The following is a 17,913-nucleotide window of genomic DNA, read 5'->3' as shown; positions in this document are numbered from 1 at the left end:
CCCCAACAACACCCAATCATGAGCCAGACCAAGCGAGACCCATGCAGGTGAGGTCGAGCTCGTTCTCGATCGTCACTGCAGAAAGATCTTCGCCCGGCAGCCCCACCACGCTTTCTGACGGACGCAAATCCGACGACATTGAAAAACAAAAATTCTTGCAGCCGTCCGTTTCTTCTGTTGTCTTACCAACATCTTCTCTCTGAGTAGACGATTAAAAGTGAACGACTTCAGAGCTTTGCGTTCACTTACCACCCGAAAAGCTCCGATTGTGTGATTGGATATCCATTGCTTCAATACAGTTCATACTGAGGCATAAATTTTTATTCTACGACAACGAACAGACGGATCGATCTCGACATGTCGAAAGCGCCGGTAGTCGACGAGCGTCGCGCCTCGCTGGCCAACGATGCGGAGATCACGACATCATCAGCGCCCGTTGAGCGCGTCTCAGTCCGACCCAAGGGCACTTCTTCCTCTCCTGAAGGCTCTCCCAGCTCCTCATCATCCCACGGCGAGCGCTCCCACGGCGTGGTCGAGATGATGAGCCCCACCACCTCTGACGACCGACAACAGCCGATTCAGATCACCACCGAAGAAGCCGACAGGAAGAAAGGCCGCTTCGGCTACCTCAAGACCAAACAATTCTGGATCGTCCTCCTACTTTCTCAGGCGCTGGCCGTCACCATCACTGGCACGAACACGCTCTCCTCTCTCCTCGTTGCAGAGGAGTTCTCGATCCCGGCGTTCCAGACTCTGTTCAACTACGCTCTTTTGAACCTCATCTACACTTCTTTCACGCTGTACAAGTACGGCTTCAAGCGCTGGACCCAACTCCTCTGGAAGGACGGCTGGCGCTACTTCATCCTTGCATTCTTTGATGTGGAAGGAAATTACTTTACCGTGCTGGCTTACCGGTACACCACGATCTTGTCTGCACAGCTGATCAACTTCTGGGCCATCGCGGTCGTGGTCATCATCTCGCTCATCTTCCTCAAAGTGCGCTACCACATTGCGCAATACGTCGGTATTCTGATCTGCTGCGGTGGGCTCGGTATCCTCGTCGCCTCCGACCACATCAGCGGATCCAACCAGTATCCGGCGGCGGACGCGGTGAAAGGAGACCTCTTTGCCCTGCTCGGCGCGACCTTCTACGGCCTGTCGAACGTCTTCGAGGAGTTCCTCGTCAGCAAGCGCCCGTTGTACGAAGTCATCGGGCAGCTAGCATTCTGGGCGTTGCCGATTAACGGTGTTCAAGCCGCCATCTTCGACCGAAACCAGATCAAGAACGCACGCTGGAGCGGCAAAATCGGCGGCTACCTGACCGGCTACACGCTCATCTTGTCCTGGTTCTACTCCGCCACGCCGGTCGTCTTCCGCATGGCTTCCGCGGCCTTCTTCAACATCGGTCTCCTGACCGGCAACTTTTGGGGTGTAGTTGTGGGAACCCAAGTCTTCCATTTGCATATCCACTGGATGTATCCGATCGCTTTTGTTCTGATCATGGGCGGGCACTTTGTGTATTATGGCACGGAGGGCGTGTTGGGCGAGGCGAAGAAGCCATGGCTTGGGCAGAACCAGGAGGGTGGTGATGACGGGCTTGGGACTGCGAGGCGACAGTTGGAGAATCCGAATGCGATTGTGTAGATAGCTGTTGCGCTGGTGTTGGACGACGGAAACGAGCAGATGAGCACACGGCCGGAATCTTGATGCGAAATGTCTTAATGTCCGCCTCCGAGCTCATACAGCCACTGGAATCGATTTTGAAGCATTTCCGAACACACCGCTGTATTCTCCCACCGTGCGCAATCCTCCTCGTGCCACGAATCTCGCTCCATCGCGTCTTTTCGCCCCAGTCACGTGACTTGGTCATCTCGAGAAACTCTCCCTCGCGCAGCTCTTCGACCATCGTGCGCACATTTCCTCCCCCGGCCGTCGACGGTGAGGTCGCGATAAGGTACGCCGATGCTCTGTCACCTCGTGGCCTGAAAAACTTTCGATGCAGGCGGAACCAGAGTCTTGCTGACACATGGTGGTAATCTCGGTCCGCTGGCTCGTCTCGTACCTTGTTCTGACGACAGCGGAAGGGGTGTCTAATGGCAGCGTTAGCATATTCGAGTTCAACGCTTTGTTGTGCATCGAAATTGGGCCAGAGAGGATGTGTATGAGATTTTGAGCGCGATGGGAGCGACGTGGATGCAGATGGAAGGGCAGAAAGAGGCGGTTTTGAGTTTCTTAGCGTATGTGCCTGGAAGCCTGCATGAAGGTGTGGGATGGCAGCAATGGAGACGAGAATACGGTGGTCGTGAAGTAGAAAGAGACAATCGCAGATGTGCAGAAGATGTAGAGAGAGATGAAGTGGTGTAGATTTCAGAATTAAGCTACGGAAGGACGTTGCGCCGAAACTGTGGCAGATGTGGCAGAATCTTCGGAGTCGCTGCCCTTCCGCTCGCCTCCAACCATGCCGCAGACTGCTTGCTTTGTGCATCTGCACAATCTCCATAGTGCAGCCATGAACGTCCCAATATCGCTCTGTAGATGCAGGCCATCTCGACAGACCTCACCGTTCTGCCTGATCGTTCCTGTGTGATCGTGGCATTGCCCCTTTGACCTCCTAGTCCAAATGAGGCAGTTCGCCCAATTAGGTCAAGCTCCGTATGCCGGAGGACTGTCGCGGCGGGCGCCATCGCCATCACCATCACCACCATCACACCGCCATAACGAGACAGTGATACTGCCGTCCAACCTTCTCTTCCCATCTTCGTCCTTGCCAACATCCGGCATCGCACCATCGCGCCGTTAGCTTCGACCGATTCAACAGCGCTCCTTCCGCAGGCTTCCACGCTGGGTCGAGCAGGATCTTCCAGCTTTCCAGCCTCCTCGCCTGTGATTCGTGCCTGCCAGCGGACCTGTGGTTGGGATCCACTGACTGAAAAGTGACACTTCTGAGAGCGTTCGACCTTGGTACGCTACTGACGAGAAGACCCTTTTTTCCCAAACGAGCCTGCTCGGTCCGTAAGGTTTTGCACAAGGGGTCCAGTGGACCAGGGTAGGCGCGGTTGGCTTTTTCCGATCGGGATTAGAGTTTGCCTTCCTCATAGCCGTGCCATTTCGACGCATGCTCGCGCCGCCGGCTATCGTAAAATGGCCGTTCAGTATGGCCGTTCGATGCAAGGAGAACAACATCGTAGCCCTGCATCACCGTCAACTGGCGAACGTGAACATTTTCGTCTTGCTCACCTTCTCTGCGACGGCAAGAAGCCACCTCGCGGGCGAGCAGGCACGTCTACATCAAGTCAGGGACTTCTCCGTCCGCAGGTAGTGCTCGAACGAATTGCTCAAACATACTTCGTGAGATCGATACCGGAAGCCCTACGGATGCTCTCATGTGGATCAAACCTCCCAGCTCCACCATGAGTGACTGTGCAAAAGTGACAGTCAGCGCAATTCGCGCCTGAACCGTTGGTTCGATGTCTCAACCAGCGTTGAAACGAAGGGTCTGCTCACGCCAAGAGATATTGGGGACCTGATGCTCGGGTCGCACCCCAGGGTGGAGATTCGCCCTCTCAAGGCTCCTTCTTCGAGTATGAGGTGTAGACAGGCCAATGTACATATGAGTGGCATCGTATGAACGAGCCCTTTCTACTCATGCAACTCTCGTCGTAATCCGATGTGTGTAGCGTCCAATATCCGTCGTTGGAGATGTGCGAAATAGAGTTGGCTGTGAATCGTCCTTCAACTCTGGTACTGTCAGATTTCATAGCGTACCAGACAAGTTGTTACCACAAGCTTTCGAAAGGTGCACAGAAGGGCATAAGATGCTGGCCCCCAGACGCTCATGTCCGCCCATATCACACACATCTGCTTCTGCACAAGACATCAGTCAACTGCTCAAGCAATACACACTCTCACACACAACACTCACACATCAATCACACTCTTCTCTCCCCTCCATCACACTCTTCTCTCTCCCCATCACTCTTCTCTCCCCCCTCACCATCACTCTTCTTTCTCCCTTCACAAATGACCAGCAACAGTCACTCCTCCCTCCTCCCCCTCCAACACCAACGTGACACCATCAGTCACGTTCAACAACATCAACACCTCCTCCTCTTCCTCAAGTGAGTATCCCCTCCCCTCTCCTAACTTCATTCGCTGTACTTGCACCACCCCACTTCACTTCTTCGAGAACATCCACCTCCACACTGACCCCTTCTCGACACTGCACTGCACCCCACACCAGCGCCTCCACGACTGTAGCTGCGGCATCCCAGATGCTCAAGCAGAGAAGCATCGTCACTGTCCTCACCGACATGAAATCTTCTCTCAGCTGCACTCATGGTCGTGCTGCTTGGATCAGCGACTGTAGCTGCGGCATCCCAGATGCTCGACAGCAGAAGCTGGCTGAATCGACTTCGTCGACGACGCCTCTTCTCACAGCTCGAAGTCTTTGAGATGGCATCCCCAGTCGCTGCAGTGGCAGCAACCTCGCTATTCTCCAGGAGAACAAGCGACCGCACCCTCTTTCCATCTATCTTGCCTCATCATCCATTCTCCGCTGTGCAGACTGCTTTCACCCCATTGCGACGAGTGCTAATGTCAGATTCTAGCAACAACAACCCCGAGAACCAGCACCAGCATCACAATGGCTGCCGCAGGTTCATTCTCGGCCGGCTCTAACACCGGACCTTACATTCCGAGCCCGGATTACATGGAATGCCTCAATGAGGGATTCAACATGCTGGCGAGAGAGGGCGAGGCCTCCATCCCGCCCCAGACAATGGCGTCGCCGCCAGTGCGGCTGACGAGCCCTCCCCTTTCGGACATCGACCCCAAGGAGAGGCTCGACACGCCACAAAAGCAGCAGCGTTACAACGCCGAGCTTTGGCAGATCGACAGATCTGTAGAACCCCTCCCCTTCTCGAGCGAGGAGCTCGCGCCGCCGCCGCTGCAGCCACTGATCCCGGCGGACCCCCTCTCCCTCTCGCTGGAGAAGGCGGGTTTCTCTGCGCTCCAACAGGACTTCCTCCGCCAGCTCGGAGCCCTCTCGAACGAGGGGATGATGATGCTGCCACCACTGCCAGGGACGATGGCCTGGCAAATGGTTCGCACCTTGGAGATGACGGTGCGATGGGAGGAATGGGCGGCACTACTTGTGCAGCAGCAGTTCGAAGCCGTCCCGAACAACCAGCCAGTGCTGCCGCCACCGCAGCCACCGATGATGGCCCCACCTCCGGTGGTCCAGCCGGGGAACCAGGCCACCGCCCAGCAGCCGGCCTTCTCGGGCCACATGACCGCGGGAAACGGACTTCGTCGTGGCGTCCAACATCCTCGAAGGCCACAGAAGAAGAAGGCGATCCCTTCTCCAACGCCAGAAGCGGTCGATACGCCTATGGGCGGCTCTGGAGATGCGGCACCACCGCCTCCCCCTAAGAGAATCCGCGCTGCTCAGCACGCGGCCGGCCGGGGCGCTATTCCTGGAGAAAAGCAGGCCATGAAGCATCACAATCTCCGCTGCAGAAAGGCCACTGGGTGCGTTGCGAGCTGTGACCTCCAAGCCAACCACCCTGAGTTCTACGCCATGAAGGTCCGCAAGAACCTTCTGTGGATCCATGAGGTGGAACTGTCCGACGCCCAGCGGGCAAAGCTCAACGAGCAGCACGAGAGGAAAATGTCGAAGGCAAAGAAGTAGTCACCATCAGACTTCTTCTCGACGACCGATATCGCCGGCCCACGTCACATCAACGGCTGTGCTGGCGGCACTCGACCCTCGACCTCGGAGAACCGGCGGAACCCTGGCCCGGACGGGATTTGGAAATGGCACTGGCGCATGGGCGAGAGTGCGGGTGTCTCGACGGGGCGGTCTGACGGCTCATGGTATCATCATCTGCTGTACTGCCGCCATCAAGGGCAGGGTGCTGGAGAAGGAAGGTGACCGTCCCGTCGGGCTGGAGGATGGGGGTGCTCCGGAGAAGGTGCTGGATGGAATCGTCGCCGGCCAAGTGGAGGATCAAGTTGGAAGGGGGGTCACCTCAAGGGCGAATGGATCTCGAGGATCCTGATGGCGACATGCTGCCCCGTCCGCGGCTGGTGAAGAGCTTGGTTCATGGTCAAGAGCTTGGGCACACCGATGTGCACCTTCTCCGGAGAGTGGATGGATGGATGGTTGGCTCCTCGACGATTCGATCGATCGGCATTACGGCGGAATCACGGCGGCTCGAGTGGTGGTGGAGTGGAGGGTGGTGGATCTTGTTTTCTCTTCTGCTTCTTGTTTTTTGCTTCTTGTGTCGGAGTTGGAGTTTGGGCTGGGCTGGGTTTTCGGATTGGAGTGGTATTTGGAAGCCACAGTGCGATACTTTTCTTAACATATCTCTTCAAAGCACATCATTAAACACCATTACTGATCCCATCCTCACTGCTTACAATCCGCCTTGTATCGCGAATGATGACAGAATCAATACCAGTGAGTTGATAATGCCCCATGAAAGCGGTATCCAAGTTGACATTCGGAAGTACCCAGCAGTGTACACGCCACTCAGTCTAGGTAGAGTCAGCATTACGCAGCGCCTGGAGAGGACTATCATGATGCCGTCGACTATGAGTCAGACTTACAGACCACCCACGACGTTGCCAGCGATAAGGGCTTCGATGCCGCCAATAACCAGGTAGATGATGGGCACCACCCAGATGACCTTCCAATTTCGATACTGAATCACACAGGCATAGCCAGCTGCCGCCATGTGCACGCCCACGACGCAGATGAGGGTCCAGAAGAGTGTGAAGCGCCACATGGAGTGGCCATCGTAGAGATATGCGGTCTGCTCGCCGCTGACGGGGAAGGGCCAGTAGAGGGATGGGAACGGCGGTGGAGAATATCCAAGCGGTGTTGGGTCGACCTTGTTCTTCAAGAACTCACTGAATAGCAGTGTTAGCGATCTGCTGGTGTACATATGGCTTGGATCTCTTACACCATTTTTGCGGACGCTCACTGTCACATGCTGAAATGGAGGTTGAAGCTTTGGGACCAGTACTCCGTCACCTCATCATTTGACGCCTCGTGCTCTTCGCTGCCATCTCCAGCGCAGCCAAAGATGATATTGTCGCCTTCTTGCCACTCCAGGAGATGCCGTTGAAGGTCGCTGCCGCCTTACCGCATACCCCCTGCCCACTCGTGCGTTCTTGGCATTGCCGCTACTTCCTGTTTTGGATGGAAAAGTGGGCCTTCGCTGACCTCCGCCGAGGCATTTACTCACGTCGATTACCACGACTGCATCGCATCACACATCGCCGAAGGCAGAGAATAACTACCTGGACAACATGCCAGCCGATCGACTGCTTGGGACATTGCTGAGATCTCTGCAGACCTACACTGATCAGCAAGATACTCCACGGTACCGATCCCCACGCGGACTTCATCCCACCCCGTACTGACACGCGCCAGGCTACTCGGAACCGCTTCATCCCTCTTGACGACCCTCAACAACCCACTGAACGTCACGCTGCTGACCAGCCAGCTACTGTCCGCTCCCGCGATCTGGACAGAGCCCGAAGGCCTTCGAACCTCTGTCCGATGCTTAAGCGCCTTTCATTCTGCCACGCAAGCTCTAGTCAAGCATGAGCATGCTCTGCGCGAGAAGTCGGCTGATGCAGACTTTGCAGACCTGCAGCTGGAGCGAACGCTGCCTAAGAATGAATGGGTGAAAGCTGTAATCAGTGGCGCCGACGACCATTCACGGAGATGGCGACATCTACTTGCTCTTGGTGGACTCCTGCTTGGTTTTGGCTCACCAGACGATGGAAATCTATCCAGCAGTATGCGAAGCACCATCGAGAGCGCTTTGGTGACGGCCGCCAACCTCGCCCTGGATGAGACGCCTGAAGAGGACCAATTGGGCTTGGACTCAATCACCCTTGTGCTAAACCATGCCTTCCCATACGTTGCCGACCACGAACGAGCAGGGCTCACCTACGACAGTCTTCTTCCTGTGTTGATTCGATCCGTCTTACATTCTGGCGAAGGCCTTCGCTCTGGATACTTCCTTGGGTCCGTTGACCAAGACGTCCGCCAAGTTTCAAACGACAGATTCCAGTGGCCAGAGCAATCGCGTTCCTTCCAGCAGATCCAAGCAATGCTCAACAGCCCAATCGTGTCGTCGCTCGGGCCATTGTCTCGACTGATAGGTCATGCCATCGAGCAAGTCGACCAGCCCTGGCTCGTTTCGGCTGCGATGGAGGAGATTGTTCAGCTAACTCGCAACATCCATCTACAGTGGCGGCAGACTAAGCTGTCGGAGATTGATGCTTCGGAAGAGAACCTCTTCTTGGACCAGCAAACGCTGGGGAAAACCGTGCCTCAGCTTTGGAAGCTGCTCAGGTCCTTGCTTTTTGCGATAGTAATCATGTTGCGCAGTATTACCGGGAGAATGCTCTGGCATGGCGCATTGGCAAATGACGAAGGTGAGGTGATAATGTTGTTCATGTGTTTCTCACGCTGACCTGAACGACAAGTCGCCCCCAAACTAGCTGCTCAAGCTCTCCATGTGATGCGCAACCTGTACTTCGCGGCGGTCAAGACCGGATCTGCATCGTTCTCGCAGTACACGTTCGCCTACCTGACGGCTATGGACGCTCTTTGCGCTTATCCACCGGAAGTTGAAGCATTCTTGCAGTCGATTCGACCAGCTGAAACCTCCGGCATCCCTCAACACCCTCTCGACCGCAACCTCGATCTCTTCTTCCTCAACACCGCAGAGCACTTCACTTTCGTCGCATCGCCAAAGATCAACGAGGATCTCCTCGCAGCCACAGCATCACGCTACCTGGTAGCAGGCGAAAGCAACCACCTTCTACCAATTTTCGAGGCAGCCCATAGCGGCGTGCTTGCGGTGTTCTCCGCGCCGCAGAACGCGGATATCACCAGACGACACTTGCCATTTTACATCGATGCGTTGTTCGGCGTGTTCCCGGAGAAGGTGTCGGCACGACAATTCCGGCTTGCGTTCAGGACTTTGTTGCGCCTCACCAGTCCGCCCGCTGTGTTGGCTGCCAGCGAGCCCATGCTGAGCGCGACGTTGCTGGAACTGCTAAATGAACGAGCATTAAACGCATCGAGTCAACCTCTGCCGCCGAAACCAGCTGAGCAGAGCTCGGATGCTGATCCACCGGTCGACCTTTCGGAACAAGCCGTACTCGTGCTTACCGTGATCGATACACTACCTCAACTGTCATTGGAGCTTCTGGACGAGTGGCTGCCGCTTGCCGCTCAGCTGGTGAACAGGATCGAAGATCCTGCGATGCGTGAACACTGTAAAGAGTACTACTGGCATACGCTCGTTGGCGGCGAGATGGACCCAGACCGGAGCGGCGTGTGTCACGACTGGTGGAGCACTCGTGGCGGAAGGGAGATGCTGCTATTTGGAGAGAGTGCTGGCGAGGAGCAGGACTTCAGCATGAGTGGCGCTTTGCCGGACGAGGCGAGGGAAAGCAAGTTATGAGGAATGCAGAAGCGCTGCCACGACGGACCAAGTCCGACTGCGACGTCGAGATTCGGACGAAGCGGCACAGAAGAGGCACAGCCTGGCGGGGTTGCTTTGTGCAAGCGCCCATGAACTCCCTCGCCCGTCGCTTTGGCAGCCTTCTCTCCCATCATTCTAAAACGCCAACGTTGTCCGTCAGCACAACTTGACATCCTGCGGATCCAGCAACAACGCCGCAAAGGTGCCGAAGCACCCAAGGCTCTGGTGCCTCATCTCCACACGCTGCGCCGTATAACTTCCCGACCGCTTTCACCAGCATTTAAGAGACGTTCGCAGACCTCGAGATGGACTCATCAGCAACACCTCTCTCGAACTCTTCAGAACATCCAAAAGACGAAACGGTATCCGAGATTCTGACGGACGTTGCAGTCTTCCTGGCCGTCTGTGCAACCGTTGCCGTTCTCGACCTCTGCATCCTCTGGAACAACCAAGATACATTTCACACGATTCTTGCTGCGGTCGTGGGCATCCTCATCCTCCTCTGCTGGAGCGTCGCGCGTGACAATAGGATACGTGCGAATGGTCATACCATTGCCCGAGATCGATCTTAAAGCATTCGAGCAGGGCCGGAACAACAATCTGGAGGAAATCAAGGAGAGGATGATTTGTGCCGAGACAGCTAGATCCATCGCCGAGACATATACCTCGCTGGGTCTACAGACTCTAGCAACCACGACTGTACAGCGCAGGAGTCGAAGCGTGTTCCAACCCGGAAGCCGAGGCATGACGATCGATCAGGGCCGATCGGTTGTCTCGGCACGCCCGCCACACCCCGACCTCGCCTCTAAACCGCGTTGTTAAATCCGACTGCGTTCTCCTAACGCGCACGCAGAGAGTATGGAAGAGGCGAGCTGAAAGATGACTTTCGAATCATTCCCGGCTCTGAGTTGAAATCTCATTCTTACACTGTCCGCCTGACTTCCCTCCACACGCAAGAACTCATCTCATCCGGCAGCGTTGCGACTTCAGTCCTCGGCAAGAGTTCCTTTCACTTCTCCATACCACTCTTCCCTTATCTTCCATTCTAGCCATGGCCGCTCAGGAGGAAGTTGAAGACCGTGCCTTCACCCACCATAGCGACGCAGATTCTGAAGCCGAACGCCGGCCCCGCCCAAGGTCACTCAGATCATGGCGCAGTAGATCCAGCGTTGGCCGCCCACGAACGCGATCGCGAGCTCAAAGCAGAGGAGCGGACGACACAGAACTGCACCCAGTGTTCTCAGCTGGCTTCCACGATGACCATTCGGTATACCACAACGAGCATGATGTTGAGTCGAAAGATGAGGACCTTCAAACCGGTGCAAACGGACCATCCCAGGATGATCTCGAGTCGAACGAGAAGTCTGAGTTCGAGAAGGACAGTAATGATGAGTCCAAGGAGGAAGTGGAAAGCGGAGACCAAGCTCTGGACGAAGGGGACGATCGCAGCGGGCAAAACGCGAACCTTGAGAAGGCTCCATCCATACGCCGACAACAGACGAACAAGTCTACGGCTTCGAAGAAACAGAGGGACCCGAACATGGTGTCCTGGACTGGACCAGATGACCCTGAGAACCCCAAGAACTGGACCGACAAGCGGAAGTGGATAGCAACGTTTGTTGTCTCTTCGTTCACGTTCATATCCCCCGTGGCTTCTTCAATGGTAGCGCCCGCTCTGCCGCAGATGTCACAAGACTTGAATGTCAACACGACGGTGGAGGCTCAGATGATGCTCTCCATCTTCCTGTTGGCGTACGCATTTGGGCCATTATTTCTCGGGCCGCTGTCCGAGCTCTACGGTCGAGTCCCTGTATTGCAGCTAGCGAATCTCATCTTCCTGGTCTTCAATCTCGCATGCGGATTTGCGCAGAACGGCGGTCAGATGATCGTGCTACGCTTCTTTGCCGGGATTGGCGGCTCTGCGCCCCTTGCCATCGGCGGTGGGATACTTGCGGACTGCTTCGCTCCTGAGCAGAGAGGCAAAGCAATCGCAATCTACTCTCTGGCTCCTTTAATCGGACCGGCAGCAGGTCCCGTTGCTGGAGGCTTCATCGCGCAGAACATCAGCTGGAGATGGGTGTTCTGGATAGTGAGTATCGCGGACGCTGCCGTTCAGATCTCTGGATTGTTCTTCTTGCAGGAGACCTGGGCTCCGAAGCTACTCGAGCAGAAAGCGCAGAGGCTCAGGAAGGAGACCGGGAACGAGAAGCTCTACGCTGAGTTCTCCACGCAACAATCACTGGTGAAGAAGCTGGAGACGAGTCTGGCCCGCCCTTTCCGGCTTCTGTTGACCCAACCGATCATCATCGCCCTGGCAGTATACATGGCGTATCTCTACGGGCTCGTCTACCTTGTCATCTCCTCCTTCGCGGCCCTCTATACTTCACCGCAGTACTACGGAGAATCCACTCAAATCGCTGGCCTGCATTACATCGCTCTTGCAATAGGCTATTTCTTCGGCGCCCAACTGACCTCCCGCTTCAACGACTTGCTATACCGTCGGCTCAAGAAGAAAGCCGGCGGTGTTGGCTCGCCGGAATTTCGCATCCCAGTCATGATACCCTGCGCCATCCTACTCCCAGCTGGCCTCTTCTGGTACGGCTGGAGCGCAGAAGCGCGAATCCACTGGATTATGCCGGATATCGGGGCGTGTATTCTGGCTGCTGCTACGATATGCGGGTATCAGTCGATTCAGACGTATGTGATCGATGCTTATACGAAGTACGCTGCTAGCGCTGTTGCGAGTATCACGTTCCTGAGGAGCTTGGCTGGGTTTGGCTTTCCGTTGTTTGCACCGAATCTGTATGATGCGCTGAACTATGGATGGGGCAACTCGGTGCTGGCATTTGTCGCTATTGCAATCGGGGTGCCAGCGCCAGCGTTGTTCTGGAAGTACGGTGCACGGCTCAGAGCGAAGTCGCAGTTCGCGGCTGGCCAGGGATGAGATCGTTGTGATAGACGTAGATAATACAGTACAGCTACAGTGCTCATATCAAATTGGCATTCAGTCGGTTCTATAAAGTCCAAAACCCCAGCCAAACCTCAAGGTGGCCAAACCCAACGCCATTCCTAAGCTGTCGTAGATGACGTTCAGCTTACTGCCCAGAACCTCCTTCCAACCTATCGCGACCTCTACCATAGGGATGTCTGCGCTCTCTGCCAGCATCAGCATCTCAACGTCGAAGATCCAGCCTTCCGAGTGCATGTATGGGACAATGTAGGGTAGCGACGGTCGCGTGAAGAGCTTGAAGCCGCATTGCGTGTCCTTGATCTCGGCGGTGCGTCGTGTAGTGAGAGTCCGGATGAGCAGGTGGAAGAGTCGCATGAGCGTGTTTCTGAGGACCGAGCGCTGCCAAAAAAGATCAGCTCTGACAGTTTTGCGATGTTCTTCGTGCTGCTCACCTTGACGACGGCTTCAGTCCCCACCATGTGTGCTCTTGAGCCCACAGCGACTGCTCGACCAGACTTGTCCTTCGCCTTCTCACAGGCCATAACAAGTTTTCCGAGATCCGTGAATTTGCTGGCACCGTCTGCATCTGCGAATACCACATACGTCCCTCTTGCGTGCCTCATGCCGTGTGTGACCGCACCACCCTTACCTCGATTTTCCTCCAACTGAACCACTCGTATACTTCCAGGTGGTATACTCCCATGGCTCAGCGAGCCATTCCACGGCCCGTGCTGGGCGGCGTGCTTGTTCATCTGATGCGTTCTCGCAAACCACAACGCGGTCTGCACCGTCTTGTCCGTACTGCCATCGCTCACCACGATAATCTCCCACCCTCGCCTGGGGTCTCCTTCTTGCCCAGCAGCTTGCAAACTTCCATTACTCGAACTCTTGCTCTTGGTACCATGATGACCGTAATTCGCCTGCAAATAGTCCACCGCTTCTTCAAGCATGCCGCTCAATCTCTCTTCCTCGTTGTACGCCGGTACAACAAGGCTCATGAATACACCCCCTTCCTCAACCTGGAACGCCTCTGCCCTTTGAATCTTCCCTTCCCGAGCCATGCCTTTGAGGGCGACGTGGTTGTCGTACCAGCATGGTAGCTGCTGCGGTTTCGAAACGTCGCCATTGGAAAGGACTGTAGTATACTGCTTCTCCGAAGTTCTAGGCGGTCTTGGAGAAGGAGCCAGGAACAAGAAGAGTGTATATAGCTGTCGAGAGTCCAGCAGTCAGCAGATGGACTATAGCTCACAACGAAATGTGGTATTGTGTGCACAAGACGAAAGCCCGAACGAGACAGCGGCGAAAAGAGATACCAGCAAAACGATACCAAAAGCACCAATGGCCCCTCCTACCGCCCATACCCATAATGGCACTGCCATTATCCTATCCAACGCGGTCCAGGCGCCTTCGGGGACCGAGTCTGCTGAGTCCATTGTGTGTAGTGGTTGCAGAAAATGTTCGGAAGCCGCCGCTATTGTCTGGTTGAAGAGTGCGACACCATGACCTTCAGACGAGTCCCAATTGCGACAGGATGTCCTTGATATGACTTGGGTGACGTTTGAACGAGCACAGGCATGTGAAGACAACTGTCATTAGATATTTGACAGAAGTCGTTGTATCGGGAGTACTTCTGTCACTCTTGCTTCCGTCTGACATACATCTCTTTGGTACAACGACAACTTCTTGGACACGCATGCTACTGCTATACTGCTCGCAACCGCTATGAAACCAGGCGGTCACATCTTGTCATCATGGAGCAGGTATAGGGCGACCATCGGCGACATGGCCGTGACAGCCAAGATGCGGCTGATCGTTAGCTGACTCGACGGCGACTAGGATACCCACCGTCTGGATGGCAACGCATCTTTATTTCCACTACCATGGCAGGTCAGGGGAGGAGACGTAGGAACGTTGGAGTCTGCGTTGAGTGCAGACAGCATAAGCTCAAATGCGATACAGAAGAAACTCATCCGGCACCCTGCTCAAGATGTCGGGCAAAGAACCTGGACTGCGCCATCGATGCGACGTTCAAGCGGACGCCTGCTCGACAACGCGCTCGAGATATGGCTGCCGAGCTCGAAAGGTTGAGACGCGAACGAACTTGCAGTCAGCACTCTCACAGTCCAGACGCTTTGCCTCTCGTCGAAAACCCAATCTGCAACGGCGAGAGCGCCCTGGACAATCGACTTGTCCGTCTAGACACGTCGGCCGCTGGTATACAACCAGCTCGACTGGGACTGAGCACTTTCAACGAGAGCGCTATCCGGGAGAGATTTCGCATGTTTTATGATCACTTCCATCCATGCCTGCCGATCTTGAGCCCGAACGTCCCGATTGGCACGCTACAGAGGCATAGTCCATTCCTCTTCTGGACCATCATTGCCGTTACTTGTCGTCTGGAGAGGCTACCGGAGCAGGAGATTGCAAGCTTCGAGAGCAGCTACACGTCTCTTGCTCAGAAAGCCAGCATGACAAGTCCGATGACGCTCTACACGATCCAGGCGCTTCTTCTCATCTGCACGTGGCCGCTCACAGCACGCTTTCAGCTAGGTGACCCAAGCTATCTGTATTGCAGCGCGGCGATAGCTGGAGCTGGGTTCTTAAACTTGGATCGCCTGGGCGGAAGACCCAGCCGGAACGGCCGTCAGATGAACAAGGCCGACACCCAGAGCATGTCCAGGACGTGGCTTGGCCTCTTTTGTGTGGCTCCATCTCTTGAGCTGTGGTACGGCACACCCCGTAGCTTTCCTGCCCTTCGAGATCTCAACACCATCAGCATACACATTGAGAGGTCAGAGATTCCCATAGAGCTAGGAGCTGAAGCCACCATGATTTCTATAGGCGCAAGACACAAAGACCTGCTGTCTTCGAATGCCAATATCGCCGAATTGGACAATTTCCTCCAGTTGCAAGAGGCCGAGGTGGATAAAATGGCCACACAATGCGTCGCCTTCTCGTCTCCCCGGCTCCAATTCATTGCTCTTGCCACAAAGTTCCAGCTCTTGACTGCAAGTCTGACTAAAGCTGGCCATGGCGGATGCAGTGCAGACGTTCTCGTCACACCACATAGACTTGACGACGTGATCACAGTCTCGAGTCACATGCTTGATACATACTCTACTATCTTACACGATCATCCTGGTCTGGATTCAGTCAGAAGATTCCGTACACTGCCGAAAAGCTACCACCGCATTCATGCGTATGTAGGGTTCTTCCTGCTGCGATTTTGCTGCACAAACGCTCAGTCTAGCGAACAGAGCAGACAGCACAGCAGACAGATCATAACACGCATGCGCGACCTCTACCAGTCCTGCTCCGAGAACGTAGGTGGCCCTCTAGTTGGAGACGAGCCGGGCAGAGCAGTCCAATGCCTTACTGTTCTGCTTGACGGCTGCGAGAGCGACCTCGACTACGGCAAGAACGAGCGGGACGACTTCCAGGCCAGCTCACTTTTCTGGAACATGCTACAAAGAGCGTACCGACTACGAAGGCGCTCAAAGGCCGACATGGACAAGGCCAGCCAGCCACGACCTCCCGTGAATGCTGTTGCAGGGAATGCTGATCCCTGCAATGCACCCAGTCCTCCTATCGTAATGAACGAAGTCAACAATTCCGGCTTGCTGGGCGAAGCCTTCAACGACAACGCCTTCAGCAACACCATCCAAGATCTCCCAGACTTCGATTGGATATGGGGTCAGCCAAATGGGCTTGACGCTTTCAACTTTGTTTGATTTGAGGGGAGGATATTGTTACAGAGCATTGCTAGGATAAAGTAGGGCCTCCTCGAAACATGTGAGCGGTGACCCAGCAAGCCGAGGAACCATCACCGCGAACTGTACCTGAACGCAGTCTCTTCCATCAGTCTCCGCTCCACCCGCTCCACCACACTCTTATCGTACACTTCCTCCGGCGCCTTGCCCTCCTTCAGGACCTCCTTCTCGTGCCTGACCATCTCATCCTTGGTCATACAGACCAAGCTGTCCAATCGCAGCTCATCCGCCTTCTGCCCCGGTGTTGTCCGATCAACCCAATCACCCTCCGGCTTCCGCCACCTCGCCAGCGCCAATCTACTAGCAAGTCCTGAAATGGCACTGCGGCCGTGGTAGGTCTCCTCGATCAGGTAGCCGACATCATCCGTTGTAACAGGTATGCGCAGGCCGACCGGGTCACACCCGTGATGCTTCGCTACACGTTCTTCGAGTCCTTGCAGTTGCGCCAGAATGCCGTCGTACATCTTATCTCTCGACTTACTTTGCAGATACTCGTGCGGGTAGCCGGAGATCTCCAACATCACGTGGTTCGCCACGCAGAGGCCGAAGACCGCAGGCATGGTTCCAAGTACTGGCAGGATGCGGACTCGGAACTCAGGAAGCACGCCTAGCTCCCCGACGGCGCCTTTTTGGAATTCGTCCTCCGGTAGCGGGAGAAGCTGTGCCTTTCCCGGCCCTGTCTTCTCGGACGAGTAGACGACGGGTATGCCATCTTTGACCCCGAGCAGTCGAAGCTGACGTCTCGTTGACCGTGAGAGAGGGTCCTCTGTTGAGGCTGAGATGTCGCCAATGAAGACTCGGGTCGGATCTGATTTGCAGCCGGCGCCCATTGAAGATATCACGGGGAGCTTGTTGTCGTGACAATATTTTAACAGTGCGACCTTGGACTCGATGTTGTCGATGGCATCGATCACATAGTCAGGTTTTTGTCCGTCCTTCCATGCGCTCAGCTGAGTAGCTGCGACCTGCTCACTGAACAGCTCATTGCGGCAGTCGAAGTGAGTCCAGGGCGTGACCTGCTCGAGTCGTTTTCTTAGGCATAGCACCTTGGGCGTACCGACATCTGCAAGCGTTGCCACGGCATGTCTGTTCAGAGAGCTTAGGGTGACTTGGTCGAAGTCGATTAGTCGAAGCTTCCCGCATCCTGATCGCGCAAGGGCGGCAGTAGCATGTGATCCTACACCTCCACAGCCAACGACGACCACAAAGGCTTTGCGGAGTTTGGCCAAGCCTTCGTCTTTGAGGAAGACGCGGTTGCGTGCGAGCTGTTCCAGGATTAGGCCTAGGTCGTTGTCAGACTTTGATGGTGAGCAGAAATTGATAGATGGCGCACCTTCATCGTAATCTCCCAGTCTTGCTCTCCGCGCAAGAGCAGCACTTCTGTCCGCCTCTGTTGCGTCCGCATTATCCTCCGGAACGGCGCCTCCGAAGTCATTTATCTAGTCTGAAGTCAATCAGCTGCATTCGGGCTCACGAGCATCTCAACACACCTGCTCGACATGGTGCGGTTGGTCAAGCCCGGGTATCGATTCTTTCAGGTCGTATTCGTTGTATTGTTTTCGAGCTTCCTGCAGCCCAATAACTGCGCTCGCCGCAAGACATCCTGAGAGAACCGCTGTGACTGCCAGCTGGACACGATGAGAGCCGGCGATGTCAGAGACCCATGACATCTCTTTCCAGT

At 55.3% G+C, this 17,913-nt stretch overlaps 8 protein-coding genes across 8 annotated transcripts; 5 read left to right on the top strand and 3 right to left on the bottom strand.

Moving 5' to 3' along the window:
• Positions 1-41: 41 nt before the first annotated feature.
• Positions 42-1,644, top strand: LTR77_001621 (uncharacterized protein; the record flags this gene model as incomplete). The annotated part of the gene is made up of 2 exons (XM_064798883.1): positions 42-163; positions 342-1,644. The coding sequence occupies 2 exons, from the start codon at positions 42-44 to the stop codon at positions 1,642-1,644; spliced, it is 1,425 nt and encodes a 474-aa protein (XP_064663210.1).
• A 2,998-nt stretch (positions 1,645-4,642) lies between these two features.
• On the top strand, positions 4,643-5,689 carry LTR77_001620 (uncharacterized protein; the record flags this gene model as incomplete). The annotated part of the gene is made up of 1 exon (XM_064798882.1): positions 4,643-5,689. The coding sequence occupies one exon, from the start codon at positions 4,643-4,645 to the stop codon at positions 5,687-5,689; it is 1,047 nt and encodes a 348-aa protein (XP_064663209.1).
• A 916-nt stretch (positions 5,690-6,605) lies between these two features.
• PFS2_1 (pre-mRNA cleavage and polyadenylation factor (CPF) complex subunit) lies at positions 6,606-6,970 on the bottom strand (the record flags this gene model as incomplete). The annotated part of the gene is made up of 2 exons (XM_064798881.1): positions 6,606-6,912; positions 6,966-6,970. 2 exons carry the CDS (start codon positions 6,968-6,970, stop codon positions 6,606-6,608), a joined length of 312 nt encoding a protein of 103 aa, XP_064663208.1.
• A 344-nt stretch (positions 6,971-7,314) lies between these two features.
• On the top strand, positions 7,315-9,491 carry LTR77_001618 (uncharacterized protein; the record flags this gene model as incomplete). Its single annotated transcript, XM_064798880.1, has 3 exons — positions 7,315-7,388; positions 7,439-8,454; positions 8,506-9,491. The coding sequence occupies 3 exons, from the start codon at positions 7,315-7,317 to the stop codon at positions 9,489-9,491; spliced, it is 2,076 nt and encodes a 691-aa protein (XP_064663207.1).
• Positions 9,492-10,563: 1,072 nt separating this feature from the next.
• Positions 10,564-12,456, top strand: LTR77_001617 (uncharacterized protein; the record flags this gene model as incomplete). The annotated part of the gene is made up of 1 exon (XM_064798879.1): positions 10,564-12,456. One exon carries the CDS (start codon positions 10,564-10,566, stop codon positions 12,454-12,456), a length of 1,893 nt encoding a protein of 630 aa, XP_064663206.1.
• A 60-nt stretch (positions 12,457-12,516) lies between these two features.
• Positions 12,517-13,895, bottom strand: ALG5 (dolichyl-phosphate beta-glucosyltransferase; the record flags this gene model as incomplete). The annotated part of the gene is made up of 3 exons (XM_064798878.1): positions 12,517-12,861; positions 12,915-13,670; positions 13,824-13,895. The coding sequence occupies 3 exons, from the start codon at positions 13,893-13,895 to the stop codon at positions 12,517-12,519; spliced, it is 1,173 nt and encodes a 390-aa protein (XP_064663205.1).
• A 447-nt stretch (positions 13,896-14,342) lies between these two features.
• LTR77_001615 (uncharacterized protein) lies at positions 14,343-16,193 on the top strand (the record flags this gene model as incomplete). The annotated part of the gene is made up of 2 exons (XM_064798877.1): positions 14,343-15,661; positions 15,713-16,193. 2 exons carry the CDS (start codon positions 14,343-14,345, stop codon positions 16,191-16,193), a joined length of 1,800 nt encoding a protein of 599 aa, XP_064663204.1.
• Positions 16,194-16,285: 92 nt separating this feature from the next.
• Positions 16,286-17,902, bottom strand: LTR77_001614 (uncharacterized protein; the record flags this gene model as incomplete). Its single annotated transcript, XM_064798876.1, has 3 exons — positions 16,286-17,514; positions 17,566-17,671; positions 17,723-17,902. 3 exons carry the CDS (start codon positions 17,900-17,902, stop codon positions 16,286-16,288), a joined length of 1,515 nt encoding a protein of 504 aa, XP_064663203.1.
• Between the last annotated feature and the right edge of the window lie 11 nt (positions 17,903-17,913).

This window comes from Saxophila tyrrhenica, assembly GCF_035928015.1.
Source record: "Saxophila tyrrhenica strain CCFEE 5935 chromosome Unknown scaffold_2, whole genome shotgun sequence".
Lineage (NCBI taxonomy): Eukaryota > Fungi > Ascomycota > Dothideomycetes > Mycosphaerellales > Extremaceae > Saxophila > Saxophila tyrrhenica.
This window is presented reverse-complemented; position numbering and strand designations above follow the sequence as displayed.